This window comes from Corvus brachyrhynchos, unplaced genomic scaffold (assembly GCF_000691975.1).
Source record: "Corvus brachyrhynchos isolate BGI_N302 unplaced genomic scaffold, ASM69197v1 scaffold4, whole genome shotgun sequence".
NCBI classification, from domain to species: domain Eukaryota; kingdom Metazoa; phylum Chordata; class Aves; order Passeriformes; family Corvidae; genus Corvus; species Corvus brachyrhynchos.
The window spans coordinates 7,046,682-7,071,990 of NW_008237878.1; the positions used below are offsets into that span (position 1 = coordinate 7,046,682).

Here is a 25,309-nt window from a genome sequence, read left to right on the forward strand (position 1 = left end):
TCCTCCTCCGGGGATGCGGCAGGAGGAAAGTGGGCTGAATCAAGAATTTCCCTTGATGGAAAGTCAGAGTCCGATGGAGGGGCTGCAACACCCGCTTGCAGGATCAGACACAGTGACCTCGGCAGGCCTTGGAGCAGCCTCGGGGCCGTATCAGGGCTGGGCACTGAAACCACGGCCCAAATGCTCCTTCCTTCCAGTGGCCCAAATGCTCCCTGTTGCCTTGTTTGCCAGGTGCAGGTGTGAGCAGCAGGTGCTTCTTAAAACCGTCTCGCTCACTTGCTAGGGCACGAGTTTGTGGGTGCTGATTCCTCGAGGGGGATGAGCCTGGCTTTAAGGCACCATGGGGAGGGCAGGTGGGGTGTCGGGGTGGCAGGGGAGGCCCAACCCAGCCAGGTGACCCAGTGTGGATCGCCAGGAACCCCGTTGTCCTGAGGAAAGCACCGTATCACACGTGATGAGAGCAGCACGTGGACTCTCAGTTCCCCAGGTTCATGTCTGTGCCGTGGATGAGCCAAACGAGGCGGAAACAGATGGCCAGGAATCCAGTGCCCAGGAGATCACCCAGGGCAGTGAGGTAGGGGATGGAGAAATTATCTGGGTCCAGAGCCTTCCTCCACATCAGGCGCACGATCAGGTCGGCCACGTAGAGCAGGATCCCCACCTGAGAGAGGCAAGACAGGCCCTGCTGTGAGGCAGCGGGAAGGTAACGCCCAGAAACCCTCAGCTCAAAGCCAAAGTGATGTGGCCATGGCCAGGGTACCAGAGCTAACAGGGGGCACTGAGCAGCTGCACCTTCCCCAGAGAGCTGGTGTGGAGATCCTGCTTGAACTGCTCACCAGCACCGCCTGCCCAAACCAGAGCCTGGCCACACCAAAAGCATCTCCCAAAGGTGCAGTTCCTACCTCCCATGCCTTGAATGGGAGTGCTCCCACTCACTCCACCAGATGAAGGGCTCATGTGAATATGCAGGCAACCCCAAAGGACAAGTTCGTTGCCAGACTTTTTTCTCTTCAACCTTCTTTTTTCCATCAGAAATTCAGGTCATGTCTGCTTTGTTTTTCCTAAAAGTCTCAGTGGACAACTGGAGTTTGAGGCAGTTTTTACATCAAAGCTATCCCAAGCAGAACTGACATGTTAGAAAAATAAAATAATTTCTTTTTTTTCACCTCAACATTTTAAAAATCTTTGTTGTGATTTCTTTTAATTCTTATTTCATTCCCAATTCTGATAAACAGATGGAGGAAAAAATACTTTGGTTAAAGACTGTCTAGTTAATTGAACTAAGAAGGGAGAGAGAATTTGCGCCCCACATCTGTGGTCCCTCCATGGGAGACCACAGCACATCAGGAACCAAAGCCTGAGGCAGCATTTCTAAAGGTGAAGACTGCAAGCTGGGTTGGGAGAAAGGGAGGAGGAGAGATGGGGGAAGCAAATTAAATGACAGAATCACAGAAACTAAAGCTGGCTGGAAATTCAAGAGTTTTACCAAGATCATTTGTCTTCCTCAATTCAGGATCAAATACATCCACATCTTTCCTGATGGAAAATTTGTTTAACTTGTGCTGAACAACCCTCAGAGATGGAGATGCCACACTAAGCAATCAACCCCATGGCTTTTTTCCCCCCGTTTTTGTTTTTCCCAAAGCCTAACATGAATCTGCCTTTTTCCATTTGAAATCCATGATTTCATGTTTCCTCCCCTAGTGACCACACAGCAAATATTATTCTGTCCCTCCCTACAGAAATTTGGTAGATTAAAGGTAGTTTAACCAGATTTTTCTCAAGCCTCTCTACTTTGGACTAATTAACCCCAGTCCATTCAATCACTCCCCTGAGGTCATTTTTTCTGAGCCTCTGATCTTTCTCTTTGGGCTTCCTCCAACTGACCCAAACTTTTCCCACCCCTTCTTTCTTACTGTCTTTCTTTATAAAAAGTATAACAGGGGGAAAAAAGGACCAGGCTGAGTGTATTCTCCTCCTTTGGCCTCCACGGGAATCTTTCGGGGTCAGTGGTGTTGCTGGGATGCTGCTCTTTATGCTGTCATTTATTCTTCGTATTTTCATGCTTGGCTTTGGTTGAGGAGTTACCTCGATGCATAAAGAGAAGAATAAATATTTTCCTTTACAACTATGGCTGTGCTGCTGGGCTCAGGGTTGTGCAAAGGTCGAGAAAAACTGATTGTTTACACACACAAGGAATTCACCCTCAGAGACAAGGCTGCTTGTAAGGCAAAGTGAGAGTCAGCCACCTCACCGTGCAAATTAATTAATCACTGATTTAAAAGGGCAAATGAAGTCAGAGCCTCTGTGAGTTCAGGCAACAGCCACATGCATTTCTGAGTGAGAATAATAAAGTTTACAGGGCAGGAAAAACAGCAAAAGGGAACAAGCAGGACAAATCAGATGATCTGCCCATTGCCTACCAGGAACTTTTACTTTTGAAGAAGAACTGCTCAGGGCCTGGGTTTTCCCCTTGTTTTTTTACCCACATGGCCCTGCCCGCAGGGATTCTCTAGGTCTTCACCATAATATGTGACACTGGTTTCCAAAAAGGGTGGGGAAACCTGCTGGCTGGAGTTCACTGCTTTTCACTTGCCCCTTGCTGGGGTGACTAGAGGCAGCCTAGAAATACTTGGAGCTTAGAGACTGAAGAAGTGAACACTTTAAAACAAGGTACTTCCTTGCTAAGTGTGTCTCTGCACACTCACTGCAGCTCAGGACGTTGAGAACTTGTTCCTCCTCTCACCCTAAAGCACAGTCATGCTCATGTGGGAAACCAGAGCCTGGCAATTTGGGTGAAGTATTACTGGACCTACAGAAGGTACATGATGCTTGGTAGAAGCACACCTGAGACAACAGGAAACAGAGGCTGCTGCTGGATGTTTTACTGTGACTCCTTTTTAACCTGGAGAACGCTGGTTTTATGTTATCTGATAGGTCCCTTTTGGATGAGAGTTTGGGGTTTACCTGCAGCAAAGCAGCGGCCAGATAGAACATCACAAAGGTGAAGGACAGGGACGTGTGGCCTCCCTGCAGCAGGTGGATGGTGTAGAGGAACACGAGGTGCCCTGGGATAACCAGGAGGAACAGGACCCGGGCTGACTTGGAATTCACCCCTGCAGAGCACAGAGACAGAAACAGGGGTAACAGCAGCTGCAGAGGGTGCGGGAGGGCAGGACACAGTGCATGTTTTAATGCATAAACCTGGGGCTGTCCCCTCCCACCAACCACACTGCTAATGCCTTCTCCAGATCACACAGACATGGGAAGCATCTGCAGGATCAGCCCAGCAGCTTTGTCTAGCACTGAAACTACATGCCAAAGACTTTGTGCTCCATGCTCATCCACTCTGATTCTTGCAGACACTCCTCTCAGCTGCTCTCTGCCTCTTACAACTTCTGCTCTGCCTTGCTGCAACAGATTTTCCCAGTTTATAGTTTGATCTAGCACTAACTCTCAACCTAACAGGGAAAATCAAGAGGAACTCTATAAAGACAACAGACCCAAAATTGAGTTTTGCTGATGCTTAAGTATTTCCAGTGCTGAAGACGGAGGAATTGCTGATTTTCAGCAAGATTATGGTCTATTCACCGCTCTGTCCACAGGTGACGGCTCTAGGCTGGCCATTAAAATGACTTTCTGTTAGATCAAATCTAAGATTCTTTTTCAATTACTTTCTTTAGTCCTCCCTGAAGGCCACTTTCTTTGCATGCCAGTGAGCAAATATGCCATAAGCCTTTTTTTCACCTGCCCACTGCAAAGATGTTTTCTCTCAGATCTGAGAATTCTCTGTGGAAGGGGGAAGTTCTGCCTTTGAAACCCACCTAGTCCTTCACCAACCAGGCTTGGGAAAGGAGCTATCTGTGATCACAGGCCTTGAGACATGGACACCAAGGGTTCAGGGTCTACCTGATGAGAAGAATGTGGTGCATGGGTTGGGCCAATTCTGCCTCATCTTGTACGGCAAAACTCCAGGCATGCTCCAGAAGTGCAGGAATGTAGAAATTCGGCTGGCTTGGATGGCAACCAGATTCCCTCCAACACCTGTGAGGCCAAAACACAGAAAACTTGTAAACCAGCTTCACCACAGCAGGAAACATCAATCTAAAACCTAACCCAAGGTGAGTCAATCTGCATCCACTGAGAGCAGCAGGGAGAGAAAGAGAAAACCTGATCCCTGCATCCCTAGTGGTGCTGCACTATTCACTTTGCAGGAACAGCTCTTAAAAATCAGGAAGGCTCCAGTAATTGTATCCTTCTGACTGCTGACTGAAAACATTTTCCCTTTCTCCCCAGCACTGGATGTAAATGCCATGTGGCCTCTGAAGAGGATGTAATTGCACCTGGTTTGACACAGTCTGTGAACAGCACCCAGGGAAAGCAGTGCAGATGCTGCTCATGGCCACTTCTTGGATTTACTCACTCAGAGAACCATTATTATTTAAAAGGCAACAGACGTCACAGAGAGTGATTGTATGTCTGTCTGAAGGTACCTAACACACTTGTTAAATGAGAAGGAATCATGAGAATGAATTAGAACCCAAATATGTTAGCTAATTAAAGTAAATTAATTCCTTCCAGACTGATTAATTCTAGCAAACATGAAAAAGCCGGTACATTTTCCAGTAGAAAATAGAGGGATAATGATCTGTGGAGCAAACCATCCCCACCCAAAGTATTTTCAGGGTGGAAATGCCACATAAAAGATAACAGTGAGCCAGATGCTACAGGCTTCTCATGTTTTCCCTTCCCTGGAGAAGAAACCATCGTTAAATGTGAAATTTTCCAGACGGGAATCAAAGTGAAAATACTCAGGCTGTCTCACTGTGGCTCAAGGTGGGACCTGAGCCATGCACTGCCATGCTCTGCACATTCAAAGTGAAGAGCTGCCTGTGCAAAGACACAGAGCACTGCATAACTCTGCCACCAGCTCTGCCAAACGAGTCACCTGTCCCCACAGAGCGACCTCTGGGTCAATCATTGCTCAACTAAACGGCTGTTGACTTTCCCAAGCAGGTTCCTTGGCTAACCCTGCTGGAAAGGGTTTGTCAGCAAGGTGGTTGTCTTTATGCAGATCCAGTAAGGTGGCAGCTGGGTGACACCCTCTGGCACTGCAACAGGACACCATGCTTTGGGAGTGACATGAGGCCAAGCCTGCCCTAGGAACCTGGGTTTCCCCTGGAATGGCCTGTCCTACAAGAATGTTATAATAAGATAAAAAAGCCAGTGGATCTTCAGTGATACAAGGATTCCCAGCAGATTGTACTGATAGGTGTGTGTATAAAAGTACTGTGAATATAAATATAACCACAAATATACACAAAATATGTTGAGACATATATATTAAAAATCCAATTATATCCAATCCACATATATAATCTTTTAGATACATACATGTATATAATATTATTATATTAATATTTATCAACAATCTGTATAGGGGATGCTTGCACAGCACAAATTACTGAGTGGAGGGAAGGAAACAAGGGAAAATGGATTTATTGTGACATCCCAGTAGGTTTGATGTTATGAGAAGTGTCAACATAGCTCTCAGAGATGCTGTTAACCTTTCTGCACAGCTCTGTCCTCGCTGCTATTTTGCTCCAGAGACACTTCAAAACATAAGCAGGGATGTGATGGGGACCAGTAGTTCCACTCATGATGGGAGCAGGGTCTTGAACATTGATCTCTCTGCAGGGGCAACAGCAGATACCAGAACCCTTGGGAGGAGGGGGAGGGATAAATAAAAGCATGCATAACCCCCCAAGCCCAACCTACCGTTAATCACAGGTGTGAAAACCGCCATGCCTTCAAAGTTTGGGTCAGTTACAGTTTTGTCCAGGATGAGCCCACCAATGCTGTTAAAAAAAAGGACAGGAAATGAGGGTGGAACAATCTTTTCCCAGGGCAGTTCCTACACTGTGAAAATAGCACACTGAGGTGGGTTACTGCATCTTCCCCATTGCCAGGGTGGGACTGTTCACCATGTACCCCTTTTACAGCTCAGTTTTCACCAACAGAAAGCATTACACATTTTGTGAATGGCATAATGAGTTCAGAAGGACCTCCTTGGCCACCCCCAGGCAAAACTGGTAGTAGTTAGGAAAGCTTTATCATTCTCACACAAAGTTTTGTTACACTTCTGTACTGGCCTTAGCACTTTTTTAAAAACTCTCTCCCAGATCTCTGCTGCTTGTGAAAGATGTAGCACAGGAGGAATGAACTACCTGGCTCTATGTTTACCAATATTTTCCCCTTGCAGCTGGATAAGAATGAGGTTGAAGCCTGACAATTTGTGATGATCATCATCTGTGCTTTCAGTCTCCTGGCTGTCACCCATGTGGTGCCTGGACGTGCGAGTGAGACTTAAAATGATTTGCTTTTTTCAGTCCTTTGGGGGCTCCTTATCTGCTGTCTTGCAGCCTGTTGGAGAGTCACCAAGGGCTGAGAAGCTCTGGGCAAACACCCTTCTGCAGTCCCTTCCAGTGTCACTGTTGATGGCCTAAGTGAGCAAGGGGTCTCTCTGCAGTGTGCACACAGGGGTGGGCTGGGAGCAGTGCCTCCTTTACCTGCTGATGCTCATGGCAACAATAACCGGCTGCCACCCAGATTTCAGGACTTCGGCCAGGGAAGGACTTTGCTTGGCTATAGCAACCCAGAGAGGGATCATGACAATGAAGACAGCACAGATCAGAGGAGAAAGGTACTTCACATCTGGCAAGGAAAAGAAATCTTGAATTAAATGCCCGCAGCTTCATTGGTTGCCAAAATCGTATTGCACAAAGATGGGAAGAAAGGCAGCAGGACTCTTGCTCCAACCGAGTTATGTTAGATGAAAAATCACATGAACCATGATAGTCCCCACAAAGCCACCTCATTCCACCACAGAAATCCATAATTAATCCCTGAAAATCACTGCTAGAGGATGCTGCCTGAAAATCAGCAGGATTCAAAGCAAGTTATATTTGAAGATGAACAACTCTCCAATTCCATCTCCAACTAAGAAAGACAAAAAGTCACAAAATTTCTGGCTTCAGGGTACAAATCAAACAGCAGGGAAAGGGGGAAACTCCTCTGTGGAAGCTGTATCCTACTTAGGGCACAGCTCACACCTCACACTTTCACCTAAAACAAGAGGTAAGAGGTAATTTAGGAGGCAAGCTAGCAGAATTGCTGAGCAGCTGGTCTGCTCTATAGGAACAAATGTTCTCTGGCATGTATAAGCCACTTAAGATCTGGGATTTCTTTTGTGCTAGCTTGCATGTGCTTCCATTAGGTGCTTTTTCCATTCAGCAGAGGCATAGCCTTGGAGTGATCTTTAGAAGCAAAGAAATAAAAAAAAAAAGGTAGATGTGCAGCACTAAAAGAAAATAAACATGACTCAGAAGCATGAGAAACACCTTCGAGCAATGGGGCTGATGCCAACCCTTTTGATACAAAAATGCTTCTTCAACAAAGCTCTCCATCTGGTCTGTGAGCTGGGGCCAAAGGCAGTGGGATGTAACACCGACTTTGCAGATAATCTGGGAGATGAAGCAGCTCCAAGTGTGCATTTTTAAAAACGTCATTGCCAGGGCCTTGGGCTACCTGGATGCAACAGCACTGACGTGATGGCATCTTCTGTGAAGCAAAGGCTCTTACACAAAGCGGTGCAACTCTTTAGGAGTGGCTTCAGTGGGCACTGAAATGCAGCTCCTGGGGAGTTAAGAGTTTTGTCAATGCACTCTACCCCCTGGAGTCATCCAGGACAGGTGGGTTGTATGACAGACTTAGCTGCTGTACTGGGTCTCTTACCCACACCCCTCGTTGTTTCCAGCAATTAATTCCTTCTTAAATAATGCAGACACAGAGCACTGGAGTCTATCAAACCTTATCAGAGCCCACGGAAAGACTCCTGGTAGGATGAATGATCTTCAGGCTCCACGTTCCAGTTCTGCCACATTCTCTCACAGGCATAAGCAAGCTGAAACCCTTTGGCACAGTTTGTATCTCCACTGTGCAGGACCAAGAAGGACCAGAGACAATTTTTAAAAAGTTAAGAATCTTCTCTGGCAAGAGGATATTCTGCAGAAGGAGATGGTGCTGCATCAAACTTTACAGACTCATCATTATTTTTGAAGGATACGTATATATTTTGGTAGGACTCAGAAGTTTTTAGAGTGTGACCTGTTCTTACTACACACTGGGGAGGGAAATGGATTTGTTCAAGCACCATCAGCAGTGCCATCCTCCTACCTGCCTCACTTCATGCTCCCAATGACTTGGGTGCTGACTATTTTCCATCTCAAAAGGCTCTCTAAACTACTCTGGCAACCCCACAAATGCTCTCTGGTCACGGCCATAGAGGTTATCAGTTGTTCTGCCGTGTGCTCCCTGGGAGATATTATCTGAAGCATAGCAACTGAAAGACAGATCAGCTTTACAGAGGCAGGTGTGATGGCATCATGGAAAAATCCTATTAAAAAAAAAGCACCTCTGAAGCTCAAGGAGGACTGGATGGAAGCAATTCATAGGCCTCTCCCTGCAGTGTGTGCTCCTTCACTCCCTCACTTGTGCTTGCACATGGAACGAGTTATGCAAACTGAGAACAGCTGCCTCACTGCTTCTGCTCACAGTCTGAAGCAACAGTTTGGGTTTCAAATGGTATTGAGTTTGCTGGATCTTTTTATTTTCCCATTTCTGTTCTAGGTTAGGCTCACAGTAAGTAGCCTAACACCTTAAAAGCAAGTCAGACATATATCACCAATGTTTTGAGCTTCTCAGGTTCAGCAGGTGCTCAAGTCTTTGGCAACCAGCAGCACAGCTAACCCCAGAGCCACAACTCCTACTCAGAGTCCTGCAAGCACAAAACACTGCAGACTGCTTCCCTCCAGCTGGATAGCTTGTTTATCCATGACTCTCCATGTGAGAGGATACAAGAATATTTTACAAGTGCCAAAACCCTGAAATTGCCTTGTGAAGAAGGACCTGCTATTACCCATGCACAGGAGGTAGTTTTGCTTGGCTAGTGGCAGATTCAGGAACAGAGTCAGTGTCACATATGTCAACCTGCTGTTCCAAAGCTGCACAATACATGTTGGTCATTTCTTTGACAAATCCCAGTTGTGTTTATTAGGCTCTGCCTCCCAGTTTGTTACTAAAAAGAAAGTCTGGAAAAAGCCTCTTTGGTCATTTTTCTACCCCAGTGGCATGACAGCCTCCGTTCTGAAGCACGCCAGAAATGCTTAGGCAGCCTGCAGTAATTTCACAAGGATTTGTGAGCTCCCTTGCTGAGCTGCAATTGCCTGCTCAACACTGTACCTATGTACTTGAAGAGTGTACTGCTGATTCCTGCCAGGAGGGAAAGGGTTATCAAATCTCCAAGGCTCGCTGCTATGGGTGTGGCGACATTGTCTGGATTGATCCCAACTTTCCTTGCTCCGATGATCACTCCAATCATCACCAGACCTAGAGAAGACACAGAGCAGGCATCAGAGAAAGCATTCTGCTATGTTTTGCCCCAGAGGGACGTGGGGGTCTAAGAGAAGCGAGAGGCACATTACCCACAGCAGCACCACGCAGCTGCAAGTTGGACACCCCAGGAATTTGTCCTCTTGCTTTCACCAACCTGAAGGGTATGACTCTGCCCTTATGAACTGCACCAAGGGCCCAGAGGCACACAAGCAAATTCCAGGGATCAAAGGAGATACCAGCAGGCAGCCCAAATGTAGAAGCTCCCCTCCTGAGCAGCCTAATCTTTACTGCCTTGAAGCAGGACCAGGCACGAAGCACACTCATAGATAAGCACACAGCAGGCATACAGCAGCCTCCTGGTGCCATCCCCTCCTCTGGATTCCATAGCACAAAGATATTTTCCATATTAGACCAAAATTCCTCAAAGTTTGAATCACCAAGGAGCAATGAGTTTCCTTACAGGAGCCTGCATTAGCCTGTCAGCCCAGCCATCAGACTGAGCCCTCATGTCCCAGAGTCTTTGGGGCTGCTTTAATTTGCACAGGGTGCATATTGATGCTGTGAGCAGCTCCAGAGCCAAGGGGTTATGGAGGTGGCCCACATCTCTTCCCTCGTACTCTGAGGTGCACCTGGAATATTGAGCTGCTTTTCAGCATTGTAGGGGAGGAGGGAAGTTTTGCTTGCCCAGGTAAGTTTAGGAGCACAAACCCCAAACCCTGATGAACATGTGGGAATTCCTCAGCTATCACATCTCTCACAGGCCTGTGGAAGAGGCACCTAGAATAAGCCCTGCCTGGCCAGGCCCCACTGCTGTGTAAGTAGCATGGGCGGCCTTGAGACAAGACATAAGACATCTCTTCAAAGTCCTTCCGTGGCTGACAGGCTGCACCAAAGGAAGCCTGAGAAATGGTGATTCCCTCTAGCTCCCCACCTCTCTGTCCCTGTCTACACAGCCCCTCCAAAGCTGAGCATGCACAGGAGCATCAGCTCTACCCCAAGAAATGCCACATGTGCACCTTCTCTGATACAACATCCCTCATGCAAAAACACATCCTCACACAGCATGACATTTCCACAGCGGCCCTCCCAGACACCCACGCTCCCCTCCCCACAGCACAGCTCATGCTGCTTCTCTCCCTGGCCATAAAAATAGCAGCTTCCCATCGTGCACACCCACACACAGGCTGTCTGTGACCGTGTCCAGGGAAAAAAACTAATGTCAGCAGCAAACCTGAGACAGTACAGCAGCAAAGCCTCTCTGCCCCACACCAAGCAGGGAGATTGTAGGGAAGGGTAATGAAAGCTGAGCTGCTGCTTTTTAACAACTGCCTCATCCCACGTTTTTCATCAAAGGCATCTACAATCACCCTCTGACTCCAGCTTCGGGATATGCACTTGTTCTAACTTGTCCTTTTCATTTAGAAAACTTGCTGTATCCGATGTGCCAGCTGCCTCTATTCGGGGTACCATGCTGCCCTCGTATGGCAGCCCTACAAACTGGAGATCTTCAGGCCGCTCAGAACAGCTCCTGCTGTCCAGCCCGTGAGTTCCCCTGGAAGAGGAAGAGCCAGGGGAGAGGACTGCCTGGTTCCCAGCTCACACCAGGTAAAACACAGCACTGGCCACAACCCCACTCAGGGTATGAGGTGACCCAAGTCTATCTCGAGCGTGGTCTGGATTTGTCTGCTAACAGACCCTCCATTTCCTGGGTGACATTATTTCACCCTCCCCTGGGAAAGGGCCAGTGTAGATGGCACATGGGGCACCCAAAGGACACGAAGTGGGGGGAGTGTGTGTACACCCATGCACAGTGTGTGGCATTTTTCATGTGATTTGATTGCTGCCTGTGGATGCTGAGAGCCCAGTGAACAACAGATGATGGGGGAAGAGAAGCAAAGGCAGGATGCAGAGAGGATTAAAGCAGCAGACACAGCTCCCTGCATCCCTCCTTCCTCTGCCAGACCAGAGGGATGCCAGCTGGGCCTCCCTGGTGGCAGGGACAGTTCATTCCCCACCTGAGTGCTGCACGTTTGATCTGAGGAAGCAGAGCCACTCACCAAGGGAAAGTGCAGCTATGAAGGCCGTGGTCACGCTGCTGGCACACAGCACAGCAGCCTGGCTCAGCTCCACAGAGCCCTTGGAGATGGCTCCCAGGATCACAGCAGCAACAGCAGCCAGAAGTCCCACCACAGTGGCCTGGACCTGGGGACCAAAGTACAGCTGGTGAGCACTCGCCCACATCTGCTCCCTGGGAGCCCTGGCTCCACACGACTGCAGCACTGCCACACAGCTTGGAGGGCAAAGCCTGGCACAGATGCTGATTGTTTATGTATTTAAACAGCATCCCTGCAAGGCTCCACTGGATCAAAAAACAAATCCTGACAAAGTTTGGAGAAAAACTCTGTGGGCCTGCAAAGGGCAGATAACACTTCAGCATAGGACACCATCAGCAAAGGAATAGCCCTGGTCAACACAAAACTGGGCTCCCCATCAGCACTGCACTCCTAGGAGGCTGGGAGCTGTGGAGGGAGATAAGGGAAAGCATACAGACCCATGTCACAAGCCCTGGGGTCTTGCCATGTCCAAACTCTAGGCTGGTTCCTGGATTTTAACAAGCAGAAGGAGCTACAAGAGGCATTTTCTCCCATCTCTCCCCTCCTGCCCAAGGCTGATTCCCAAACACTGCCAGTAAATGACAGGCTTTATCCAGGGGCTGCTGTGAAACAGGGATTGTGCCACAGCTCCTGCTGCAAAAGGAGTTCTATTATTTCAGTTTGTCCACAAAGGCAATGAATGTCTAGATGTGTTCTACAGCTAAACTACAAGCTCTGGGGCCACACAGAGCTTTACTGGAGGTCAAGTCCTGGCTCTGCTTGACTGTGTTGAGGATACCTGCCCCAAATCACCAGCTCTGCATTCAGCACTGCTGGAACAGATGCTGCTGGTTTGCAGTATAGCAAGAGAAAAGGGACTTTTTCATCTCCCAGCTGAAGTGACTTACCTGGATAAGGGCTAAATTGCAGGTGGCCATTTTCCATTGCTTCTGAGCATCATCCATCTGGCCAGTGTTAGCCTAGGAGTCAAGAGAGACATCCTGTAAAGCTGTTTCTATGCTACAGGTGGCTGCTGAAGGGAGCTTCACCTGGTCCCTGGGGGAAAGGGGCTGTCAGAGAGATGCAAATGAAGGTCACCATCTCCCAGCCTTCCCTGCACTTCCCTCTTGACACTTCTCCACCATGCCCCAGCCCAGTGTCCCAGGGGCATCAGAGGCTCACACTGGAGGTGCAGAGGTGTTGCAGGGCACCCGGCTAAAGGTGGAGTGGGCATATCCACCACGTCCCACACATAGAAAAAGCTGAACAAATTAAACCATTTTTTGTCCTTTGTTCCCCCTAAATTGCTCTGGTAAGCTACGGTTTCTCCTGAGGCACAACAAAAAGAGGCCAAAGTAAATGAAATTGCTTAGGGAGATAGAAGAGATCAAATATAGAGTAGCAAAAGCTGCTGCAGGTTCCAAGAAGCCTCGGTCTGCTCCCCCTGAAGTAGGATTGCTGGGAAGCTCTCAAGGATCAATACCCACAGAAAAGCAATCCAGTACTGCAGCTGACAGCTGTGGAGCCCTGGCTTTGTCTCCTTCATGTGTCACAGGGCCCCAAATATCAGCAAGTGGCCACTCAGGGATTAATTCACCTTCAAAGTGCGGATGGTAATTCTCTGTTCCAGTTAAAAAACGAGGGCAAACACATTATTTTAATGCTGACACCCCACTAGTTTCTACTTAGCAGAAAAGGGCATCTCTCATACAGTGTGATTATATAAATGAAGAATCTCCTGATGCCCCCTGTTAATCACCCCCCTCCCCACACCCCCACCAGCTTGTTAACACTCACAGCAGTGGAGAGCCTGGACGCCAGTGTCATCTCCAGATTACCCTTCAGGCCAACCAAGGCAGGAACCAGGATAAACACTTCTGTAATTGTCCGAAACACATCCCAGTGCTGGAAGAAAACAAAGGCAACGACCTCAGTTTGTGATGCTGACCAGTCCAATGCTGTTGCACCCCAGGGCAGCAGGTTCTTGGCTCACCACCTCCAGGTATCCTGTGCACATGGGGGCAGATGCTGCCCTGATGCATTTTGTGGTTTGCATTTTGGGAGTGAAGGAAGGAATTTTCAGCTTGCAGTATTCTTTTTCCACCTCATGCACAACAAAGCACTACCCTAACAAGGAAAGATTTTTCTTTCTGGGGGCAACAGAAGATTTTGGGAACCCACAAATTAAAATGTGCCTTTAGCATTAGCTAAGAACAACACGGAAAATAATTAAGGTTCACAAGCCAAACAAAATAGAGCATGTTCTCCAGCCTTTGCACTGACACTAGATACAGGAACCTCTATTGCTAACCAAACTCAAAAGAACAAAAACAAAGATCTGGAAAATGATCTAACAGCAAGAAGTTGTGTCTGTCTATTCTCACCAAACGTAGTCAAGCATCTAAGGCTCATGGTGGGAGGGAATGAGATTTCTGCATCTCTTCTCCACAGGCAGCTCCTAAATCATCCTGTTACCAAGTACATTCCCAGTACAGCTGGAAAAAGGTTTTGAATTAAGATATCTCATAAGACAAACTGCTGGGCCAATATCTTGTCTGTTGTTGCTCCTCTGAAGCTGAACTGTATAAAGCTGTTGAATCAGCTGCAACACCAGAGACAATCTGAAAACTTAAGAAACTTTTTTGACTGACATGTCTTCTCTAATTTCTGTTCCATGCAGTGCCTTGGAATATAATTAATTCCTCTTCCATGCTTTCAAGGGTGTTGGCAAAGTCCTGCTGTAGCCAGAGAGGTTTAAATCACGATGAGATCACAGAATGGGGCAGTTCAGCACGAAGGAAAAGTAATGAGCCCAACATCTAAGAGCAGAATACAAGGAAAAAAAGGTGGCTGTAATGAGTCAGGTCAAAGGTCCATCTAACCCATCCTTAGCTCTGCCAATAATCAAATTTGGGTGTATAAAACAAGAATCTACAAAAATGACAAGTCAATGGGATAATTCTCCTGTGTATTTTCCAGACTATGACTATCTGCCACAGGGTACTGAGCTGGTGAGTGTTTTCTGCACACTTACCAGTGTTGAAAGCATTTCTCTTTCACATCCCCATCCAAACTCCCCCCTCCAACCCATGTGCCATCCTGTGGCAAAAATTTCCATAGTTTAGCTACACACCATGTGAAGAATCAATTTGTTCCTCACTTCCAACCTGTCACTGGCTAGTACCCATGGTGGTCCTGAATCCTGGCACTAGAGGACAAAACAAACCACACATCCCTACCCACCTTTTCCACATCCACTGGGATTCTATAAACCTGAATATCCAGGCAGTTGGACAGACTCAATAAATGTTGACACATTCAGCTGCCAGCCTGTTAGGAAATATATACGGGGTGTAACAGCTCGGTGTTTTTCTCTGGCTGTGCCATGGGAAGCTGTGGGAAGCTGTGGGAAGGTGGTGGTGTCTGTCTGCTGGGAAGACCTCACAGCTTCCTTCTCAGTCAGGATGAATGAAATTGGAGCTGAGCCAATCCTGAGCACGTTGTGGGAGGCACCTCTCAGAAGTGCAGATAACAGGCAAAACATTATTATCAATATAAAAAAGGCACTTTTCCTGGCAGTGGTGACCTGGAAAAAGGCACGTTTGAAAATGTTAAAGGTACGTTACTGTTGTGTAAACAACCAACAACACTACAACAGTCCCCTCATTTGACACACTGCAGTTTTGTTTAAATTTGTTAACATGGAACTTAAATACCTGAGAAAAGCTAGGGGCGGACACCTTTTTTAAAGATTCATATCCTCCTCTCTCCTCTCTCTTTAATTAAGAATAAAGATCCAAACATATCTTTGACACTTTCAAAAGAAAGAGGAGAAAAAACAGACTTTGTAGTCACAAGGTAAAAACCCCCAGTCATTTAAAGCACAGAGGCGTGCAGAAATTCATACTTAAGACCTTGCATATTTTGCACATAAAAAGACATAAATGGAAAGCAACAGGAAAACTCGACTGTTTGTATTTTCTGTGCACTCCACCTTCAGGAAAAATGACTTTGGTATATCTAGGTAAGCTCCAATCCTTGTGACATAATAGATTTTGCAGGCCTCAAGCCATCATAACAGAAGTTTCAGCATATGAGGTATGATTTTTTGGGACTCTGCCTTACATATAATTACACCTAAAAGCTCTGAACAATTAATAATCACACAACTGTGCTAATAAAAAAAGCTGACTTAATTGCCTCTATTTGAGTCTCATTAGTGACTCATCACGAGCCCAAGGACAGATTCATAATGATTTATACCACAGCATCCAGGACTCCATTGTGTTAGTGACTGCAGAAATACACAATAAACAGATGATGCCTGTGCCATCAACTTGCAGGACTGTCAGCTGGAGGAGTGGGTGAGTGGGGCAATTTGGAGCCATGCAGGCAAGGAATGACCTGAATGAAGACACCTGAACAAAGTCTAGGAAATGTCTCTGTCCTTTGAGACAAAAACTGGCCTCAAAAGAACAAAAACATTCCATGCAGCATTGCAAACCCACACAGGGTGACACAGAGCCAGAAAGAGACTCCTTGCCACTTCACATTTTCATACTGGAGTTTCAGCCCTAAAACTCAGCTCTGAGGAAGGTGATCTACCCATGGTGGCTGGATCTGCTTGTGGGGTCCCTCAGACAGGTCATGATGGATGCACTGAGCCAGCTTCCCCAGCTGCAGTGCTTTAATCCTGCTCCTCACCCTGTCCTCACAGACCCACACACGACCTGTTACCTCCCCAGGACATCCATCTCCCATGGCAGCAGCTCAGAAGCCTCAGAGGTTTTCCATTGCTCTGAACAAGTCAACAGAAAGATCAAAACATACTGGAGTACAAAATGCAAGCCAATTCAAAATCCTTTTCAAAGCTGATCATCTCATGGGCTTTTGTGAACAAAGGACAGAGATATCTTATGTCTGTGACTTTTATTTGGACTGTGTCCCACTCCAGTGGCGTGGAAAAGGAAAGTGAAAGGGAAGCTTTCCTCCTGGATTCTCTGCTTCGAAATCTGATCATCCAGCTTCAATCTGATTCTTCACTTTACTGTAAAAGAGTGGGCCAAACACTGGCAGGGCCCTTCAAGGTCTCCAGCAACACCAGCCAGCCCAAAATCCAGATGGATCAGCTGGCCAGGGATCACTGGAGCAGAGGCAGAAAAAGAGTCCAGAAGAAAAAAACCTGTGCCATGCTATCAGCCCTGCAGAGAGGCTGCATCACCTGCACACACAGAAAGAGAAAATGGCAAACATCTACTTCTTTGGGCATCCATTTCCTACGGCATGGGAGAGCCAGGTTTGAGCCTTAGAGTCAACTGGGCTAGATAAATCTCTTTTGTTTATTTTTCTTTTAAACAGTAACATGAACAGTTCTTGGTTTCATCCCAGGGCAGATCAGAAACTGCTAAAATCCTTAGAAGTTTGATAAGATATGAATGAGCAAATTCCACTTTGTTCTCTTTACAGCAATATGAGCACTGCAAAAGACAGCATCAGCTGGACTCACAACACAGAACCGAGTTATTTCAAGATATTTTGTATGTAATAAAAGAAGGGCAGCAGGATTAAACTCAGTATTATCTATGCTCTAGATACCATCCTTAAGCTTGCCCATATATCTCCCTGTCCAAGGCAGACACAGTTTCCTAAGAATGTTTTGCAGTCACTACAAATAGGGCAAAACATTCCTCAGCCAGACAAAGCACTAGAAAACGGGCAAATCACAGACTCCTGGACTTGAAAAACCTGTAGTTTCAGAATGTGAGCCCTCATGACTGGCAATATGAATCTTATGGGACCTGGCCTCAAGCAAACAAACTTAGTGTCAGGTTTTAGTTGGACAGGACTGTTTCTAGCTCTCACACTTGCAGGGAGTTGAAAATAAACAGCTCAAAGACAAAGAAGCACAGAAGAATATCCCAAACCTTTAAAGGCTAAGATCTTTGCACTTTCCCAGCTACTGGTTTTGTTTTTAGCTATGTGGTTGTTGATAGCATGGCAGCTCACCTCACTAACATCTCTCCTGTGCCAGTTGTGACTCTCAATGCACTGGGCTCCCTCCTCTGGGAGCTGAACTCATGGACTGATGGCTTCTATTTCAACACAGTTCACCAGAAAATACACTTCCTTTGGTTGTGCTTCATGCCTGACTCCATTTCTAGAGCCTAGTGAGCAAATACACAAACTAGATTGCACATTGTTATTTAAAGGACAGGTGCAATGCACACATACATGGCTTGTGGTTTCCATCAGTTTGGATACAGTTACATTTTTGAACACAGCCCAGTTCTTAACAAGCGAATTGATTCCTTCCAGACAAAGACCTATTCACTCCAAGGTACAGAGTGGGTATGTTCTGTCTTTCTCCTTGTCTGAGACAACTGCTAACTATTAGCATAACATCTTGGGTAGTTTGAGAACTTCTGTAATGCTGCAAGACAGGTCTGTGCCTAAGCACAGCACAAGGTGGAGATGACAAACACAGCACACAACAGCCTGTGCCACTCCAGTTAACCCTTCTTTGATATTCCTTGTGTTCCCTTTAATTCAACTTCTCTGCCTTCTTTGTTTCTTCCAGTGCAAGAAAAAAACAAGCAAGGTATTGTCTTTCCAAACATTCAAGTATCCATATTTAGCTCCTCCTGTGGTATTAATGCCAGAGAATCCAATGTACTCCAGTGAGCTCAGAGTGCAGGATATATCCTTGGGAAACTCTGCCAGCCTTTTGATTTGTAAATCCACCGGCATGAGATGCCCAAACTAGATCAAATTTTACATTTCTATTTGTGCCACTGGTACAAAGGAAAGACGGATGGGATAGATCCTGGTTGTGGGCACAATGGTGTAAATGCAGCAGCACTTCCTGGAAGTCAGTGGAAGTTATTCAATTTAGAATTCCCACCTCAGAAACTGCCCAAGAAGCACACAGTTTGTAGGCAATGCTATCATCTTATGGTGGCATGCCTCTCATCACAGTATCTAAATGCTTTCTAGACCAAAGATTACATTAAGTTGTTTCCAAAGAACTGAAGGCATGAACTTGCCTCTAAGTAAAACAGGTAGTTAGTAACAACCCTGACCTAGATCTCCTTATCAGCAATTTTTGAAGGAAAGAAATGCTATCATGCAACTGGGCAATATGCTGCAGTCTGATCCAGTTGCTTCACAGCAGTCCTTACCAAAGTGTTTAGCTCAATACAGAAAAGGGAGCAGCCAGTCTAATGCACCCAGCACAGTGTTAGGCAGCCAGTCTGAAAACCACAATCCCACATTATAAGGAGCCCAGCTACTGATCTAAAGGAGATGGATAGTGTCCTTCTAGCACAGCAAAAGCCTACAGTCACACTACTGACTGGCTTCTAGGACTGCACTCATTAAAAACAAACAACCACAAATACTCAAGGTCAGAGCCTTAGCCCACCCTCTCACCACAAGTTGCCTAATCACAGGTACCTACTTGAACAACATCCATCAAGAGGCCAGCAGCTACCATTCCCAAGCCAGCCAGAAGGAACGGCACAAAAATCTGGGAGGCAATGGAGAATGAAGTCTCTGGGAGAAATCCACTGGCTGACCTGGTCAACTTGCAGGTGAAACCTCTCAGCTTCTTGCCATGGAAGCACAGTTCCAACTGTAACTGGGTGACCACCATGGTCACACACTGTTACCCCATGCTCGGCAGGAAAATGGAGGGAGATCAGGACATCAGACAGATCCTCCTTGTAGCTCTCTCCAAAGTCAGAAGGAATGTTTTTCCTCAAACTACAGCAACGATGCCAAATTGGTTTAGTTTCTTCTCCTCCGAGGAGCACGTCCAGATGATTGCAGCAAGGGTATCCTCCAAAATTGGTTCAGCTGGGTTGAGCCCAGGTGGCAGCAAACTTGATGGACACAACTTCTCTGATTTATGTCCAGGGGGGAATTAAAAAAGAGAAGAGAAGATTGCAGAGATGTCTGTGGATGAATAGAAATGAGCCCACACCCCATTCAGCTCCCACCACTTCGGTAAAAACCAGTAAGACCTGCTCAGGCTACAGCACTGAAAGAGTGACAGGTCATACAAGAATCCCTCAGCATGCTCAAACACACTGGTGTCCTTTCTCCTCGGGTTACACTTCTTGTCAGAGCACGGCGTGCGTCTGATACGATGGTTTAATGTGTAAGCCTGCTGCAAACCAGCCCAGCTCCCTCGCTCCCACCGCAAGCACTGCTGAACTTTCCTCACTGTCCCGAGGCCGAGGAGGTGGGGAGTTACCGACCACGATCCATTCTGCACTTCTCCAAGGTGAAGAAAGGTCAAGGAAAGCACGAGCCCGCGTCTCTCTCAGCTGACGGCATTACGCAGGTCTCAGCCCCGGGCAGGTGACACAGCTGAGCCGGCTGCTGACACCAGATCTGCCCTTCTAGACCCCGGCCCCCCGTGTCCGCTCCATGGGCTCCGCGGGACAGAACAATCGGGCTATGCCAGCTGTACCTCTGAATGACTGGCTCTCAGGGGGAAAAAGGTTCCGAGAGCCAGCCAATAAGCTTCAAAAGCGAACACCCTTATCTGCTGTCATCACTTCAACTTTCTGCTAGTTTGCAAAGGCCAAGATAAGAGTCATAGCCGGAGCCTATTTAAGGTAGCTCCATAATCTCTGTGCACTACAGGCAAGGGAGAGAAAGGGCACTCTGTGAGCTGGTCTCCCTTCCTGCTCTGAAGTGAAACACGCTGCTCCTGCATGCTCCCGGGAAGGCACTGCCTTTGAGAGGGGGTCTCACCCCAGAGGCTTCATGGTTAAGCAGCTGATACAAGGTCAAAAACAGAGCTACACCACAGCTATATACGGCCACTGTGCACTACAGGCAAGGGAGAGAAAGGGCACTCTGTGAGCTGGTCTCCCTTCCTGCTCTGAAGTGAAACACGCTGCTCCTGCATGCTCCCGGGAAGGCACTGCCTTTGAGAGGGGGTCTCACCCCAGAGGCTTCATGGTTAAGCAGCTGATACAAGGTCAAAAAACAGAGCTACACCACAGCTATATACGGCCAAAAAAAAAAATTTGTATCCTGCTCCGTAAAGGCTTCAGCTCAAAGTCAAGGATATAGGGAAAAGAGTCGTGGTATTTTGCTGGGGCTCCTTTCTAATAATTAATCTGGGCAGACTAATTGAATCAGAGAGTCAAAAATCTCTAAAAACCACAATTTAGGACGGATCAACCCCTTCCCTCACACCCTCTGCAGAGAGAAAAATGGCTTGTGGACTCTGTCCTTGTGACAGGGTCCCCAGCATTGCGGGGGAGTTGGAGAGAACGTGATGTGCTCACAGCTAAATAGGGAACTGAGGAAGCTCTCAGCCATTTAGACAGTGTTTCTTTGGTCTGAATTCACACAAACCAAAGCCCGGAGCCTAACAGGCTGAGGTGACAGCAGATCTCCCTGGAAGCATGGCAGGGTGGAAAACAAACCCAGGCTACAGAGGCTCTGTCCTTCGCTGCTTTCTAGGCTGTTATTTTGGTACAGCCCCTAAAACCTTCTCCACTCCCAGCTGCCTTGGTGTGTACATGTGTCTCCACCACCTAACAATGGCCCAGTGAGCTGAAAGCTAACAGGAGAGTACATTTAAGCTAATCTAACTGGAAAAAGGTCCCACAATAGCTGGAAGAGGGGGGTTAATAAAAATCCTGTAATAAGCACACATGACCCAACCTCTTTATACCAGCTGGGAATAGAGAAATGACAGTATGAAGGCCCAGTTCTGGTTAGTCATTCACAGAGGCTTCAAGGAAATAAAAGACAATTTCTGGACAGCTACCATAGGTTTTCAAGTTCAAATAATGTGCCTACCTAGTCCCATACGTCACTGTATCAGCTAACTGGGTTGATGACAGGCAGAAACATTAATGTAAAGGAAATATCAATGAGCCTAAATGACTCAAATGACATTAAAAAACACAGCAGCGACACATCCTGTACTAAACGTCAGCCTGACAGGGTTTATGAGTTTATCACGCTCCATCTCTCTCCTTCTAAGCAGGCACCATAAAAAGCCCTCAACCGATAAATCAGTATGCAGAGAAGGTAATTGGTTCAGGTGACCCATGTGTGTACACTGGGTCCTTTTATTATGCATTTAAGGAGCCTCTGATAAAGAGCTACACCATATTTGTGAGCAGGGAGATGCACCACATTTTCCTGGCAAATAAATATACCTTATTTGTCCAGAAAAGACACAGCAGGTTTGAGAAGAAAGACAGCATTGCTCAACAGTGGGAAAAAGATTGTAACTAGCTAGTGAAAAAATGAAAAAAAATCCCCAACAGCTCACGGCTGTACCACTCAAGATGGTAAAACCTGGGGAGGTGCACTGCTGCCCTTCTCTGCATGCAGATACACCCTATCCCCACGCTGCCAACCACTCAACGAGTAGCATTGTCCTGGAGGAGCCAAAGCAGAAACAGACTCTTTGGTGAGTCCTGACCCTGATCTGGGGCCTCCATCCACTGGCACAGTACAAAAAACAGAACGGAAAGATGGCAAGTGTCTGAGAGCACATTTTCATATGTACCTTATCATCCCTGCAAAGAAGAGACAGAAATGCCCGTGCATGCTCTCACAACGTGGCAGTGTGAGCAACAGGCAGCTCTATTCCAACACCACGGACTCACAGGAGGACAATGATTTTTGGGGACTGCACGTCCCACTTGCTCGAGCACTACTACTCCTGATTGAGCCCTCTGTCACATCAAGCAGTCTATTTTTGTTTCTAACCTTGCTCTTCTCTTCCCCACTTTAGGAAAGCGCAGAGAAGAGAACTTGTGTGGAGAGAAGGAAAGCAGGCAGATGGAGAGTGCCTGGGGCTCCAGGACTCTCAGGGACCCACTGTTGTTCCACAGAAACAGCAGCAGCAGCAGCCAGGCAAAGGCCAGGAAGGAAGGGCAGCAGCAAGTCCATGATGAGATGTGCTCAAGCAGTCCATGGTCATGCACAAACAGCTGCTGTGCTAATTGCCAGAAGCCATGTTTCCTATGAGATGTTGCATGGGTTGATTTCCCATACTTTAAGCACTAATATGATAGCTTTTAGTGAGCTCTTTATTTGGAAAAACAGAAACCAGACTTTTGCAGTTTCAGAGGAGAATGAGGTTTGCCTCACATTTTGTTCATATTAGTGGCTCAGTTCTTCCTAGAAAAAAAAAACTCCCAGGGAAGAAACATTGAAAGAAAAGTCCTCCTCCAACATCGTAAACCCATCTGCAATCCATTTCACACTTTAATAACTCACAGTAGGAAGAAACATACATTTAATGTCAGAGATCCATAGGAACAGGCAGATCTAAAAACTCTAAAAAATAAAAATGGAAGTGGCTGCTCAGTGTTCAAGACTCTTGGGAATAATGTCTAAGGACACAAAAAGTGGTTTGACACTGTGTTCTCGATTTGCCTGGTGTTCTGTGACCTGACTAGACATTCTGCTGGGTACCAAGTACATGCTAAGGTCAGTTAAGGATACTGTGTCACTCCTAAGCCTTTACAGCTCTTCTAGCTCAGGGAGATCAGCCCTGGGTTAATGACAAAGGAACACAGCTCCAGATTTGTGAAAGGTGTCAATGTAAGCACAGTAGTTTCAGTGTCACTGTATCAGATAGGTCAGGGTAGTTTGACCTCACAGCTAGTTAGTCAAATAACAAGGTTAACAAAGAGGCATGCAGTGAGAGTAACCCAGAGTGCAGAGGCACGGCAATTTATAATCTGGAAATTAACTGCAGCTTTAAACTGTCTAAAATTAGGTGCTGACAACTGACTTAAAGGTCTGTATTGCTGCAGCATAGGAGGAAAGATCCCTGACCATCACAGAGTCAGAAATGGGACTTAAAGGATACAAGTCATCAGCTGTGAGGCCTTATAAAAGGATGTGGTGCACAGGCAGGGCTGAGCTGCTGTATGAAGTGTTAACAGTGCTGGACGCCTTGTGCAAGGAAGCAGCGGATGCAGGGCTGTCCAGAGCTACATCCGTGAGTGGTATCACCACTCCATCTGCTGCAGGACAGCACTGTGCCACCCCAGCCTTGGGGCTGCACTCACCCACCCTCTTCCCAGGACCAAAGAGAGATCTCTGCACAGGACTGCATGCTCCTAATCATCCTTCAGATACTCTAAAGAGTACTTTTACAGCTTTTATCCAGAGGAGGAAAGGTGCCAGAAAAGCACCACAGGTTGTCTCTTGAGAGCTGCACAGTGCATAATAGCTGACTTTGAGGGACATGCTGTCATAGGAAACTGCTGCAAATCCTCCCTTACTATGCCATTCCCAGACCAAATCCCCTGCCTCTGAAGGAAAGTCCCCCAATTATCCCATATCGGATATGTCAGATGAGTTTCTTTCCCTTACCTGAACATAATCCAAAACCATGCCTGCCAAGACCATGCCAAGCCCAGCTAGGAGGTATGGCAGGAGCACTTGCAGGCAAATTGAGATGGCTGACTCTTCCTGTGACTTTGCCATGGCCGCTTTCTCCTCAGCCAGCAGCTTCTGCTGTGCATGCAGAGAGACATCCTCTGCTTCCTGGCTGCCAAGTCGTCTCTCTCTGTGTTTACCCTTGCTCTTTCCTTTGTGCCTGGATCGCTCTCCATTCCTAGACCTTCCCTCTTTTCTCCTCTGCCGAACTTCCTCACCTTTCATGGTGGCTTTCTTGAATCACAGTTTTTCTGAAAAACGAAGTCAGAAACAATGAGATAACAAAAAGAAGTATCAGGTAGGTGAGAGACAGGAAATCCTTTGGCTCTTTGTGCACTCCATTAACCTGACAGCAAACTACCACCTACTCCCCAAACCCAAGATGCTCTGCTGGTCCAAATACTAGTACTTAGTTTACCTTCAACTTTGTACAGTGTCAAACCAATCTCCCTTTCTGTAGTTGCACCTCTTCCTAGGCCTGTGTTCACACTGCAGTGCTTGCTGTGCATCCGGGCTCTTCCCCTGAGAACACTTAGAAGAATGCAGAAGGTGCTGCACATGGCCTGAACTCTTGACCCACCAGCTCTCACACTAGGAGTCACACGAACTAATGAGCCCAGCAGAATCCAACCCTTTTCAGGACCTGACCCCCAGCCAATAAATGGGAGCAGTTAACTTCCTTATATCCTAGCATCCCACAGTCCAGCAAAGGACTGACATCCAGGTGTGTGCTATGCATACTACCTAGCACAGCTGTCCACCTCTCCTCAATAACAAAACAGTTCTTTGATCCTCATGCTAATCCGGATACTTTTCCTTCCTTTTGTGCCTTACTTGACCCGCATGCACTACATGACTCATCTATCTGCAAGGAAGTTGCCATGACCCCACAACATCTTTTAAGAAAAAACAGACATGCAAAGCTCTCACCAGTAGTCCTTTTGCTGCCATCAGATCTCATTTCTTGATAGAACTGTCATTCATACTGCCTGTCCCACTGCTGGCCCAGGCAGTGCCCCAAGTCTTTCACCCATCACCTCCTGCCAGCCTTCATTTGGATCAGCCTCTGCCAGATGTTCTCTGATGCTCTCATTTTCAGGATGGACCCCTAACACCCCGAGGCCCTGCGCTACCCCACGTAGGACCAATCCTCTTCTTGCCCAACATCTGGGGAGCAGAGGAAACAGCTGGGAGGCCCCAATCACGGCTGGGGAGGGGTGGGAGGAAGGATGGGCAAGACAAAGTCCCGCTCTGCGGGCGGAGGAAACGCGGCCCCGTCCCCGCGCGGCGCTTACCGGCTCCGTGCGCTGCCCGTGCCGGGGCTGTCCCCG

At 47.2% G+C, this 25,309-nt stretch overlaps 1 protein-coding gene across 9 annotated transcripts; it reads right to left on the reverse strand.

The window, feature by feature from the left end:
- Positions 1-14: 14 nt before the first annotated feature.
- Positions 15-25,309, reverse strand: SLC41A3 (solute carrier family 41 member 3). 9 transcript variants are annotated; one of them, XM_008632240.2, is made up of 11 exons: positions 25,274-25,309; positions 23,913-24,229; positions 13,344-13,451; positions 12,455-12,526; positions 11,511-11,655; positions 9,301-9,447; positions 6,570-6,714; positions 5,779-5,858; positions 3,910-4,044; positions 2,968-3,116; positions 15-661 (listed from the first exon to the last, which is right to left on the reverse strand). In XM_008632240.2, exons 2-11 carry the CDS (start codon positions 24,201-24,203, stop codon positions 476-478), a joined length of 1,458 nt encoding a protein of 485 aa, XP_008630462.1. In that variant the 5' UTR covers positions 24,204-24,229; positions 25,274-25,309; the 3' UTR covers positions 15-475. The 9 variants fall into 9 exon arrangements, with proteins under 9 accessions (XP_008630462.1, XP_017588013.1, XP_017588015.1 ...); XM_017732524.1 differs by lacking the exon at positions 25,274-25,309 and adding an exon at positions 24,909-25,072; XM_017732526.1 differs by lacking the exon at positions 25,274-25,309 and adding an exon at positions 19,003-19,445 and having other exon boundaries at positions 23,913-23,999.

Excerpts from the sequence above, each read along its gene's own strand:
- SLC41A3 (XM_008632240.2), bottom strand. The coding sequence starts at position 24,203 with ATGAAAGGTGAGGAAGTTCGGCAGAGGAGAAAAGAGGGAAGGTCTAGG. Across the intron at positions 13,452-23,912 it reads TGGTTTTGGATTATGTTCAG|CACTGGGATGTGTTTCGGAC; the intron begins GTAAGGGAAAGA and ends GTTTTCTTCCAG. Across the intron at positions 12,527-13,343 it reads CGTCCAGGCTCTCCACTGCT|GCTAACACTGGCCAGATGGA; the intron begins GTGAGTGTTAAC and ends CTTGACTCCTAG.